This window comes from Quercus lobata, chromosome 11, assembly GCF_001633185.2.
Source record: "Quercus lobata isolate SW786 chromosome 11, ValleyOak3.0 Primary Assembly, whole genome shotgun sequence".
Lineage (NCBI taxonomy): Eukaryota > Viridiplantae > Streptophyta > Magnoliopsida > Fagales > Fagaceae > Quercus > Quercus lobata.
The window spans coordinates 29,170,792-29,185,139 of NC_044914.1; the positions used below are offsets into that span (position 1 = coordinate 29,170,792).

Sequence of the window (14,348 nt, forward strand, 5' to 3'; positions counted from 1 at the left end):
GAACTTTATCAATAGTTGATGACTTTTATATTTATCCAAATAAAGCCATGTTTAGGATAATTTTAATATAGGATTTATTCAAAAAAAAAAATTCTAATCAACATTTGAGTTTGAGTTTAAGTTAGACTTGTTAGAGAGATAGAGTTTCACTCCTTATTAAGTTTGGACTAAACAAAAATAATTTTGTTTTAAAAAAATGATAATTATGAGTTTGAGTTTAAGTTGAACTTGTTAGAGAGATAGAGTTTCACTCCTTGTTAAGTTTAGACTAAACAAAAATAATTTTATTTAAAAAAAAATGATGAGTTTTAGTTTAAGTTGGACTTGTTAGAGAGATAGAGTCTTACTCCTTGTTAAGTTTGGACTAAACAAAAATAATTTTATTTAAATAAAATGATAATTTTATTTAAATATTATGCTGATGTGGGAAATTATGAGAGTTTTAGAGGTTTCGGTTTTATATATATACTAGTCGCTAACCCGTGCGATGCACGGGAAATGTATTGATTACAATATATAATTTAATCTTTGTTTATTTTACTACAACACCAAAATTGAATTTGTAAAATAAAATCATATAGCTAAAACAGTTGTTAACAGCTATACGTTTCAGACATTTATTAAACTATATTATTATTATTATTATTATTATTATTATCAACTTAACAGTATTTTAATATATGATACCAACATGCTTCAAGAAAATGTCCAACGCTGAAAACAATTTCGAAAACAAACTCAACTAAACAGTTTGATGAATAAATATATTACAATCTATAATATAAGCCAAGAAATAAACTTTGAAACCAATATGAACAAAATCCACGTCAAACAAAACCATTTCGATCATTAAGAATATGACTCACTAAAGTCATGAAAAACACAGGATTCATTACAAAAGAAAAAAAAAAGCATCTTTAGTCTTTATAGATTTTGCCTAAGTACCCAGATACGATGACACATACTCACACAAAAAGAGACATAAACACGGACAATTAAAGAAAAAATAAGAAAAACAAAAGAGACGTAAACACGGACAATTAAAGAAAAAATATAGGAAAAAAAAGTTAGGAATAGAAATATAAGATAAAGATGGGTTACCCTCAAAAAGAATAATCCATGGATATTCATTGAAATCTTCTAGATAATTTCTGATAATAGAAAAAATAAAACCCAAAAGTTATGATGTTAAAACTTCCAAAAGGCCAAAAAAAAAAATTTAAAAAAATCAGAAGATTCAAAGCTTCAAAAGTATTGAAATAAAACAATATATATATAATATATATATAATAATTACGCAATAGAGAAATACAATAGAAAGAAGGGAATCCATGATTATAGCTTTTCCACTTATGTATTGGACTCCTCTCCTTCTTCGGTCAATGCATCAAGGTTAGGGTTATTTGATTTGTTCAATAAAAATTTGAAGATTTAATTAAAAGATTCAGGCCCAGCAATTAAATAAACAAAACAACAATTGACAAACTTATAAGAAAAAGCAACAAATCTAATATTATTATTATTAGATTCGGTTTTATATACTTCTCCCTTAAAATTATTATTATTTGCTAGTCAGGTTGTTGGTTGCAAGATCTTGAACCAAAGTATATATTTTAAGCCCATATGCATTTCCTTTTAGAATAACTAAAACTAATTAATATTTACGTTATAGAGACATTGCATACCTGGATTGTTTGCCACAAATCTAATGGCAAGCCATCCTTCCTTAGGAACTCCGAAAGTATTCACTTCAACCGGATCAGCCAGATTAAAACTTTTTGGGTCGGTTACATTGTCATAGATCCCAGGACCTGATCCAACCACATAGAAGCTATGCCCATGCGAATGCATTGGATGAAGCCCTGCGCCTTCCACCAAATTGGTACTTTGAAAAACCATCTCAACTGCTTCATTATAATTCAACACCTTCACTTTGGTCCCAAGTTCTGTTAAGGTATATGGAAAATCATCTCCTGTGAAGTTAAAATAAGATGTTAAAAGATTCAGGCCCAGCAATTAAATAAACAAAACAACAATTGACAAACTTATAAGAAAAAGCAACAAATCTATAATTTTTATTGAACAAATCAAATAACCCTAACCTTGATGCATTGACCGAAGAAGGAGAGGAGTCCAATACATAAGTGGAATATGTGAATTGTGAAGCATGAGCCGCCCTCAAAAAAAATCTTGAAGAAAAATAAGTTTTAAGGAGAAAATTGTGTTGCGGCAAAAATAAGTTTTTGGGGCTTAGGTTTTATACGCAAGCAATTCTTAAATAGGAGAGAGTAGAGGCGGTGGGAGAGTGTCCTTATTTGGCTAGAAGTCTAATTTGCATTGGAAAAGGAAAACAGTGATGAGGTGGAAAATTTAATTTAATTTAAATTTAATTTAAATATTGTGCTGACGTGGAAAATTGTGGGAGCTTCAAAAGTTTCGGTTTTATATATATATATAGATTAATATCATGTCCGTACGGTGCACGGCTTAATAAAAGAATTATATATAAATTTTAAAAAATATTTTTTATATAATATAATTAAATTTAATAACAAATAAAATAGTAAAAATATTTTAAAGATTATGGCAAGTTTTAAATTTCTAAAAGCTTTTAGTAGTAAAGGGGTCGGGTTTTGCACGGTTTTGGTTATAAACTTATAACATGAATAATTTTATTAAAAAACACTAATTAATGATTGAAGAGAAATGCTATATTTGGTCAAACTAAGACACAACTTTTACTTATTCAAATAACAATTAAGGTGAAGTAGGGTGAGGAACAACAAATAATAATAATTATAACATACTGGCATAATAACATTTATATTTAATTATAATGAAGTGCTTGCATCTCAAAGTGTCAAATTAATATCAACATTAAACATGCTAAGATGTTTATGCTAATTAATGTAAATAAGCATAAAATTAATATCAACATCTAAAACCTTACTATTGCATGAATTATGATTAAAATTGATCTAATATTTTTACTTTAACCCCAAGCAATCATCCCAAATTTACAAATTAAAACTACGCAAATTTATAAAATTAAAAAAAAAAATTGAAAGCAAAATTCAAAATAACACACACATAAATATATAGACACAAAAAAAAAAAAAAAAAACCTTTGAATTCAATAATTACAAACAATATTAATTTCTAAACATTAAAAAAAATCTGAAATTAGAAGTAAAGTAAAGATACTTACATGAAAATTGAACTAACTTTGACAGCAAGGGGGAGGCAGCGAAGTCATGGAGATTTCATATCACCTTAAATATCCTTTTTTTTTTACATCATACTTTTTATATTTAATCAATTTTTTGTCTCCATTCTTTGTGGAGTGATGTTCACTGTTTTAAAAACCGGATCGGACCGGTCGGTCCGATCGGTTCAACCGGGAACCGGAAGCCAATCCGGTCCGGTTAAAACCCCCAAAACCGGTCAACAACCGGAAAACCGGCCAAAAACCGGTCAAAAACCGGGGTTGAACCGGAAATTCTAAAAAAAACGGTTCTTTGTCCGGGTCGGTTTTTAAAACCATGGTGATGTTCATTATCATGGCTTTGGATGCTCAAATCTTGGTCTCATGGCTACCTGTGGGATCTACACATATTGAAAAATAGATTTTTCAAAAAGTGAATAAGATTTTTGTTAAAATTAATCTGTTAGTTTTCATGGAAGATATATAATTGATTCTGAAGACCATAATAAGTATATAAATTAGATCAAAGTTAACAAAAATAACTTAAACAAAACCCAACCTGCACTCAAAACATATTCAATTTGATGAAAAAAATATAAAGAAGGGAATTTTATGAAAAAAAAGAAGAAGAAGAAGAAGAAGAAGAAGAAGAAGAAGGCAAATACATACATGCAAGTTTCATAGGTAAGGTAAGTATGAGAAGGAAATAATACATCAAGAACCCATACAATAGGAAAAGGGAAAAATATACCAAACTGTACATATACCCCCACTTTTATATTAAATAATTTTAAGTTGTTAAGAAGTTGATAACTTGATATGAACAGAAAGAAAAGGAGTTTAGCGTAATTAAGAAGTTTATGTTAATTAAATATTAGTTTTTTTTTTTTTTTTACTTTATCCCAAAAAAATAGTTAATGTTATTAGATTGTTATTAGAATTTTTTTTAGTTTACGTTAAAGTTAATTAATATTAGCTATTTTTTTGTTATTTATTCCAAAAGAAAAAAAAATTGAGAAGAAAAAATAATACTTTTAATACTTTTAAATTTGTTACTTTATTATTAGGAAATAGATGATGTAGGATAAATGTTTTTCCAAAAAAAAAAAAAAAAGAAGTTCATTAGAACACTTATTGTTACTTTATCCAAAGAAGTTAATAAAGATAAAAAAAAAACTTTTTGTTTTTATCTAAAAACTTAAGTGAATGAATTTATTGAAAAATCTAAAAAAAATTCTGCAATTTGATGAGTCACTTATCGCAACCACAGCTTCTAAGGGTCCGTTTGGATAAAACTTATTTTACTAAAACTGAAAACTGAAAACACTATAACAAAATAATTTTTAAATGTGTGAATAGTGCCGTAGGACCCATTTTTAAATGTGTAGGTCCGTGCACTGTTCACCGTGGAAAAGTCAACAAATGCAGGCTAAAAAAAAAAAAAAAGAAGGGAAAACGCGGAAGAAGCAAAACGTGAACGTGATAAATTGGATCCAAACACATACTAAGCCTAACTTTTATTATATAGTATATAGTATATGATATAGAGAGATAGAGTTTCACTCCTTATTAAGTTTGGACTAAACAAAAATAATTTTATTTAAATATTGTACTGATGTGAAAAATTGTGAGAGTTTCAAATGTTTCAGTTATATATATATATATAGATAAAATATAATTTTTATTCTAGTCTAATTTAAGTGTATATGTGTATGAAGTTCTCTCCTAAAGACTTAAATCCCGACCCTTACCTCCCAATACCCCCACAAACATGTATATTTGTGGAGTGACCATCGCGCTAATAAATCATGAGAATAAATAGTAGATACTTTGTCATACATTAGAAAAATATGTTACATGTGAGTTCCAATTAGCTCAACTAATAAAGTCTCTGATGGTTGAATAAAAGATTTGGGGTTCAATCTTTACCTACACTAAAAACTAATTGATGTCTTAGTCTAATGATAAAGAGTTATCATCAAGAGCGGACGCTATAGGTTGAAACTCTAAAAAAAAAAAAAATGTTACACATAATGTGTACCTGCATATACAACTACCCAAAACAAATTCACAAATGTGTTTAATTAAATAAAGGGTCATTGTTAACAAGTGCCCTTAAGGGTAAGAAAATTATTGAATACTTTGGAGTACCATAAATGTGTACCCTTCTTTCACATAAATTGTGAGTCTCACCATAAATTTAATTAGTGTGGGGTAATTATTGAGTACTTTCGGAGTATCATAAATGTGTAATCCTCTCTCTCACATAACTGTGGGTCTCACTAATTAAATTTATGGTGAGACCCACAATTTATGTGAAAAGAAGGAGTACGCATTTATAGTACTCCTAGAGTATTTCATTATTTTTTATTAGTGGGACCTATAGTTATGTGAGAGGGAGAAGTATGCATTTATAGTACTCTGGGTAGGGGTGTCAATGTTTGACCCAACCCGTGAACACGACACGAACCCGACATGTATTTTTTCGGGTTAGGGTTGGACCTTAATGGGTTTGGGTCATAAACGGGTCGACCCGAAAGTGACACGATAAGAAACGTGTCATAAGCAGGTCAACACGCGTAACCCGCAATAAACACGTTTGACACGCCAATTTATTTGTGTCAACCGGAAATGACCCACTTAACACAACCCATTTAACTCATATAACAAATAAATATTTATTTTATTTTAGATTTGTCAAAATCCTTTTATATTCAACATATATTTTAAATTTAAAAAGAAAAGTGAGTAATTATAAAAATTTATAAGAGATATAATTGGAAATTGAAACTTTACAGACCCTAGAACTACTAATACCTTTTTCTTTTTTTTTTCTTTTTCTTTTTTTTTTGGCATAGAATTTGCACAAATGAACTTAGATGAGCTTGTGGAAGATGTTATGAATTTGGACATCAACAAAGAATCTATGGATGATAATCGTGGTAAATGTTAGGATTAGTCTACTATTTGCTAAAATTCTTTCAATATTGATACTTGGTATTTGGCGAGTTACAAGGATATTATATTTTTGTTGAACTATATTATTTTATTTTTGTTAAACTTTGTTCTTTTGAATTTGGGTTGAAGTGTATGCACTTCTTTTAGAGTGTAAAAAACTTATTTTTAGATGAATATTATATTTTTGTTGAACTATATTATTTTGAATGTGGGTTGAAGACTTGAAGTGTATGCACTACTTTTTGGGATGTAAAAAAAATTATTTCTAGATGGATGTTATATTTAATATTATGCAGGTTGAAATGGGTTGTGTTACATTCGTGTCAACCCAACACGACTCGTTTATTAAGAGTGTCAAATGGGTTGGGTCAGGTCAACCCGCCTTATTAACAGGTCGAGTTAGGGTTGAAGGATTATGACACGATTATTAAATAGGTCGGATTAGGGTTGAGTCATTTAGTCGAATACCCCTACCTTGACACGACACAAACCCGACATGCTAACCCGAATTGACACCCCTAATTCTGGGAGTACCCAATAATTACCCCTTAAAGTAATGATTAATAATCCATTTTAATAAAAATTTTAACACCAATTTTAACAATTGCTTGGGTCATTTATTAACATTTTCCCTAAATAAATAAAGTGACATTTTCAGTTATTTTAAGGCATGTGTGTTTGCACTTTGCAGTTTGCACATGCATACAACACTGTCCTTGCAAGTTACAACATAACCCAAACCTAATAAAGTTCAAGCACGATTGCCGCATTGCCTGCCCATTTGGGACCACATTGAGATTTGAGACGGTAAAATCTGACTCTCTTTTCCGTACATCTCAACTTTCACGTGTCGAATATACCCCAAATTCCTTTCCTCCACCCTATGCAAATCTTGCCAACAAAACATACGACTTTTACCACAAAACTCATTGTTATAATAAAATTGTGATAACAATTAACAAGTTGCAAAAATAATTGTGTATTTTATTGTGTCACTATCACTTTTGTTTTTTTTGTTTTTTGATGAGACACTATCACTTTTGTTATAACGGTAAAAGTTGTGTATTTTTTTTGTGTTGTTAGTTTCTCAAACTACCATTCTTTTTTAAAAATTGTTAATTTTGAGTATTTGTTTGACATCAGAATATAAACTCAATTTTTAATTTTTAACTGTTATATTTAGCTTTTTAAAATTTTTTTTTTTTCTTTTGAAAACAAATTTTATTTTTTTCTTATATTTTCACTTTTTTAAAGTAAAATATTTTTAGCAAAAATTAAATAAATTGTTTAACATTCGCATAAACTGTGCTTGAAAAAGTAAAAAAAAAAAAAACTGTAGGAAAGTGACAGCACGAAACTATTATAAATTTATGACACAAACAAACACCAAGAACCGGACACAAATAAAAGCCAACAACCCGGGAACGGTAGTTGACCGTTAAATTAGGAAAGCTGCTACTACAAGTACTTTTATTATAAACTATTACCGCCCTTTTCATTTGCCCTCCATTTTTCAAATTAATTTAATGCACAAAACTTAAACATACGGCGCTAGTTGTAACAAAACCCACCGAACTTACTAGGGTTTCTCTCTTTCTTTTTTTCTTTGTTTTGTTTCTGTTTCTTCATTGAACATTTTTCTCACTAAAACACAACTACCTTTTACTTCACTTTGTAAACTCCGCCACCCAAAACCCTTCTGAGTATTCGATCCAAAAATGCTTAAAACTTATCAGTAACTCTGTTTTTGTTTGTTTGTCTAAGCTTTGTTCAATAAGTTATAGTCTTTGACCTTGATCTTTTTCGCCAACAAATCTAAATTGTCACCAAGAGGGTCATATTGAGAGCAAGATTGGTTTTTTGAGTTCATGGCGGTTGTGAGGGATTCAAGTCTTATTAGTGGTGGAATTATTGGAAAAAACCACCCGTGTTTAGATTTGAAGAATCGGGTTTTAGGCAGGCCGGTTTTTGCTGGTGGGATTTGTTTTAATGGAAGGAAGATGAAGGGAAAGATTGGGGTTGGAGTAAGAGCCGCAGTGCAAGTGAATGTGGAGGAATCAAAGGGTTTGCAGCGTGAATTGAAGGGTTTAAGGGGGGTTTTGGGGTTTGATGTGGTTTCAGAGGGGGAGTTGAGGGAGAAGGGGTTTTTGGGGATGAGGAAGACGAAGCTCGTGTGCACAATTGGGCCGGCGTGTTGCTCATTGGAGGATTTGGAGAAGTTGGCATTGGGAGGAATGAATGTGGCTAGGCTTAATATGTGCCATAATGGGAGGGAGTGGCACCGGGATGTGATTCGGAAGATTAAGAGATTGAATGAGGAAAAGGGGTTTTGTGTTTCAGTCATGATTGATACTGAAGGTAGTCAGATTCATGTGGTGGATCATGGGGCTCCTTCTTCTGTCAAAGTAGAGGTAAGTATGTGTAGAACTCACTGATTAGTGTCTGGCTTTATGTCTAGCTAAATTAGATGTAGGTATTAATGAGGGAAAAATATGTTAGATGGGTGAGCACCCCTTTTATTTTTTGTTTGCACTTCACAATGATAATCTGTTATGAGCAAGATGCAATTTTGATGGATTTGTCTTCTACTTGTATCATTAGTACTTTAAAAAAAAAAAAAAACTTGGATCATTAGAACTAATTGGTTTCTGGCTTTATGTCCAGCTAAATTAGGTGTAGGTATTAATTAGGTAAAAGGATGTTAGATGGGTGAGCCGTGAGCAGTCTTTTTATGTTTTGTTCACACCTCATGATGATAATGTGTTGTGAGAAAGAATGCAATTTTAATGGATATTTCTTCTACTTCGATCATCAGGATGGTTCAATCTGGTTGTTTACTGCAGAAAAGTTTGCAGGTTCTCGTCCATTCACAGTTCAAGCTAACTATGAGGGTTTTTCTGAAGGTAGTGAGATTTCTGCTAATTGTGTCAAATATCAGCCTCACCTGGCCCCCTGCTTTTTTTTTCCCTTTTCAATTCACTTTAGTGATCTGAATTTGCTTGTGATGTTCACTACTTGGCAGGTATTGAGGTAGGAGATGAACTTGTGATTGATGGTGGAATGGCAGGGTTTGAAGTCATAGAAAAGATTGGGAGTGATTTGCATTGTAAGTGCACAGACCCTGGTTTATTCCTACCTCGAGCCAAATTGAGCTTTTGGAGAGATGGGAAGCTTGTGGGGAGAAATTATGAGCTTCCTACTCTATCAGCAAAGGTTGATTTCATACGCATTTGTTCTTGATTTTTTTCCCCCAGACTCTCTGGCTTTTACATTCTCTATTTTTTGCTTATCAAACTTAGTTTGACATCACCCTTTTTTAAAACAAAATAGCACCCATTGATTTCCTGGAGTTAGTGAATGTGAACTTTATTTTCATTTCAGCAACATTGACTCTACAACAGCTACCTGATTAAAAGAACACCATTGCTGTACTAGTTTTCTTTTCCTCTTACAAACTTGTTTATCAAAATTGTTCAGAAAATTACTTAAAACTGTTTGAGCATGAAAGATGCTTGAAAACCAATTTTATTTTTTATATATTCAGAAGCTCCTAAACTTACATACTTGTGCCTTATTTGTGTTTGTGATATTAATGATTTCTTAAGTATCTTACATGATGTTCTCTATCAAAACTGAATAAATCTCCTGAGTTCTGACAATAAGACAAACGAATTTCAAACTCTATTTTGAGTTCTTGCTATAATTGTTGGGTGTTGACTGAAAAAAGCTTTTCATTTGGTAGAGGTCAGTTTTCAGAGATGGTAGAGCTCACTTGTTAATATACAGTAGCACTGCTCTTTGGGAGAGAGAGAGAGAGAGAGAAATTTGGTCATAGTACCAATCCTCATTGATAACCAAAATTTCTGCTCTTAAAGTTTTATTTATTTTTCCTCTTATTTGGGTATTTATGTATGTTTGTGTGTGTGTGGAGGGAATTCTTTCAGTCCGTAGAAATTGCGAATTGATGATGTTTTAAGTATTAGCATATTACTCACTGTGATCCCCCCAGTGTTTGTGGGACGGGATCACACACACCCAAGAGATTAGTTAAGTGCTCTAACACCCAAATAAAATAAATAAATAAAGTATGGCTGAATGTATGCCTCTTCAATATTCAGATGATACTGTAAAACCCATAATTTTAGCAAATTCTTTGCATGCTTATTAGTTCGTTATTGATACTGTCTGAACTACAGGATTGGGCTGACATTGAATTTGGAGTATCTGAAGGTATCGATTTCATTGCCATGTCATTTGTAAATGATTCTGATTCTGTCAAGCATCTTAAGAACTACCTCTCCTCCAAATCATCCAAGTAAGGCACTGTCATAATCGTTAACACTTGCATGATTTTACTCTCTTTTTTTTTTTTGGTTTTAAATCTGAGGCTTACATCCTTGGATTTTTCCCCCCTCTTGAACAATGTGATTATCCTTGTTAAATGCTACTACATATGATCACTTCATAGTGTTTCAGAGCAGTAGCTCATGAAACATCTCAATCTGTTTTCTCATGCAATAGACAACTTAAACTTTCATAAATGGTAGCTTCTTCTTTAAAAAAAATTGATGTGAGACTGTAAACTTCCATGCCTAGATGTGAATTGATTGATCTTGGTGCTACTTGGCCACAATGTAGTAATGATCACCAGTGGTAATAGGATTCAGATGTTGCTCTTATTTTTCGCCAATACTCAGTATATTGAGCTATTATTATTTCTGTTAATACTCTAAAATTAAATGGTCAAATTCTGTAGAGCATTCAGTGCCCTCATTTAGGCACTGTGATTAACAGTTCACATGCAGATTGAAACTGTTAGCTTCATTAGCTCACTCCATGATATGTGGTTGGTGTGTTGACTTTCTCTTTCTGTTGATATTCCTTAGTTGCATTTAGAACTGATTGTAACTGTATATTGTTTTTGATGAAAGCATATATGGCTTCATACTCTGCTCTATAGAACCTCATAGGAACCTTTAGTAAGGAAGTCTCCTTTCCTCTCAGTTTCTAGATGATGAGTGGATATATGAGAAGTCTTTGTCACCATCTACATTTGCAAATGAGTTCTAACTCAAATGGCACATTCTCCTCTTGTAAGAGCAAGATGGAGGGCAAGGTTGTGGATTTAATATCCACCAGATGTGTGTGTTACTTAACAATAAAAAAAATTGCCAATGAGATCTAGCTCAAATGGATTTTCTCCTCTCATAAGAACACATGAAGGGTGAGGTTGTAGATTTGGAGTTTAGAGTAGACAGACCGTGGAAAACTGAACTGAAAGTAACATTCTGGTGGTCTATTGGAGAGCTTTATTTTATAGCAAATATTACTAGAAAAGATATTGTGACCTACTTTTGATCTTCTTTTCTTTTGGTTCAGTTACAAATAGAAATGTGCATGTGTAGTAGATGCTGCATGCATAATTGTACGTACCTAGACATTTTGCAACTTTCATCTTATTTCCAAGACTGAGCCCAGACATTGAATTGCATGCATTGCTAACAAGAACTACTAGAAAAGAGACTATCTGATTTAGCTTTGACCATACCAATTATGGTACTTGCTCATATTATACCTCAACTCCTCTTTCACATTGAGTCTCCTTTAGTTGTTTTCCTTCTAAGTTATTCCTAATGCTGCCCCAGTAGATGTACCAGTTGCCCTGTTTATGATAGTTTGTCATGTGTCAAAAGATTATCATGAGTTGCATTTTTTTGTCTTATTTAACACTTGCACTAGGATATTTGGCTTCCCCAGATCACCTTTTTTTCTTTTTCTTTTTCTTTTTCTTTTTTAAAATATAATTCTGCAAAAAGTAAGAATGCAGATTCTATTCATGTTTTCATGTTTTTTCTTTGAATCAATGTGCTTGCTATCTCTTTTCTGTTTTCTCTTTTTATTTTCTTCCAGTTCTTATGGAAGTCCTGAATTGTTCTAATTTACAGATCCATAAGAGTATTGGCAAAGATCGAGAGCTTGGAGTCTCTACAGAAATTGAGAGATATTGTAGAGGCTTCAGATGGAATCATGGTAGCTCGGGGTGACCTTGGAGTTGAAATCCCACTTGAACAGATTCCTTCTGTGCAAGAAGAAATAATTAATGTCTGCAGGCAACTAAACAAACCAGTTATTGTAGCATCTCAACTTCTTGAGTCCATGGTTGAATATCCAACCCCCACACGTGCTGAGGTACTATACCACAAGTGTCATTACTATAACCACCACTACTACTTCTATTATTTTGGTTGTGGGGAACTAAAGGAGTAATGCATCTAAGAGCACAGACTTGTTGAACATTGCATCAGTGACAATATCCTTTGATATCATCAGGTTGCAGATGTTTCTGAAGCAGTTCGGCAGTATGCTGATGCTTTGATGCTTTCTGGTGAGTCAGCTATTGGTTTAAATGGACAGAAGGCTCTTTCTGTCTTGCGGATGACCAGCAGTCGAATGGAAACATGGGGTCGTGAAGAAAGCCAACAAACTCTTCTCCCTCAGCATCAACTAGGAGTATCATTGCCGGATCGTATTGCTGAACAGATATGCAATTGTGCTGCAGAAATGGGTAATTTCACTTTTCCCATCTAAATTCTGTTGTTCAGAATTCCAATACCTTATAAATAACAGCTGTCATATCAACTCATCAAATAATTCCATGAGTTCAAACACAATTATTTTCCTGACTCAATCTATTTGACAAATGGAGAATTAGTATCTATGATTCTATGACAACATAGCACATTATGTGTATGAGCCTATGAAAGTATAGATCCATATGCATATGTATGCTCTCAGTGGCTAATCTCTACTTCACTGAAGTTGATTCAGGCTGTCTATGAGTAAATACCATTTTGAGAATAACATTTCTCTCTTATGTGCACACACGTTACACCAATGACTTGGTATGTGATGCTTAAGTGTGTATTTTAGTGCTTACATTTCAAAACTACAACTGTATTCTCTGTCTGCAGCTAACAAACTTGGCGTGGACGCCATCTTTGTCTACACAAAACATGGACACATGGCCTCACTGCTATCACGTAACCGTCCAAACCCTCCCATTTTTGCATTCACCAACAATGATAATACCCGCAAGGCTCTAAATTTGCAGTGGGGAGTAACTTCCCTCCTTGTTGATTTATCGGATGACATGGAAGCTAACATCTCAAAAACCATTAATCTAATAAAAAGAACAGGGATGTTGGAACAAGGAGATGCTGTTTTGGTGGTCTCAGATGTCACTCCAACTCTTGCAACCCCAATGGCTTTCCAATCAATCCAGGTCAAGACCATTGCTTAGCAAGGCCTTTTTACTTCAATATGCTGTTTAGCCATCAATGATAAGGTGAAAGACAATGTGGGTTCTTTGAGTCCACCGGAGGAATATGTGTGTCAGAGTTTTTCCCACCATTTTAATGTAACTTAAGATTTTATGTGTGTATCAAAAAAAAAAAAAAAAAGATTTTATATGTGATTCTTGCTCATCTCCATGATAGCAGATTCTTGCTCAATTCATCTATCTAAATCCATTATTATCATTCACTTCACAACCCCCAAAAATGTAAAAGCAAAATGAAATTATAGAAAGAAAATAAAAAATATCTACATCAAATTCATAATTCATAATAAGTTGAGCATTAAATCCCTTATTGACTACAAGAAAATATTATCATTTGCTGGACTGATTACTTTGCTTGTAAATTATCTACTACAAATGAAATTTAAGACCAAATATATTAGAATTCAGTTGAATTTTGTGTCTTTTGAGTGATTATGTGATGAAAATTCAGTTGGGTTGTGTATTTGAGTGGCTATGATAAAAATTAGAGTTTTATGGTTCAGTTTTTGACCGAAGTAGATGTGTTTGGTGTCCTGTTGCCATTGTGGGTATTAAATCCTATACAATCTTCTTCACATGTCTTTTCTCTTACTAATAGTACTGGAAAAAAAATTTAATAATAATAATAAAAAAAATCATCTTTTTCATATAATCTTAGTCCTGACACATCAACCAATCAATTGGTTTAATCTCTTTGTCTGATTCAGGATAACAGAACACTGCGAAAGAATGTAAATAGATCATTCAATTAATTATTATTGGTTAATCATGATAAACCGGTAAACATTGTGGAATTGTAGCCTACAACTAAGTTTGTAATTGTAGTCAAACTTTGTCTGGAGGTTT

General features: G+C 32.3%; 1 protein-coding gene across 1 annotated transcript; it reads left to right on the forward strand.

Annotated features, from left to right (window-relative positions):
• Window positions 1–7,695: 7,695 nt before the first annotated feature.
• On the forward strand, window positions 7,696–13,710 carry LOC115968708 (pyruvate kinase isozyme A, chloroplastic-like). Its single transcript, XM_031088191.1, has 7 exons — window positions 7,696–8,574; window positions 8,979–9,066; window positions 9,186–9,376; window positions 10,360–10,478; window positions 12,109–12,352; window positions 12,494–12,728; window positions 13,135–13,710. The coding sequence occupies exons 1-7, from the start codon at window positions 8,032–8,034 to the stop codon at window positions 13,461–13,463; spliced, it is 1,749 nt and encodes a 582-aa protein (XP_030944051.1). The 5' UTR covers window positions 7,696–8,031; the 3' UTR covers window positions 13,464–13,710.
• Window positions 13,711–14,348: the final 638 nt, after the last annotated feature.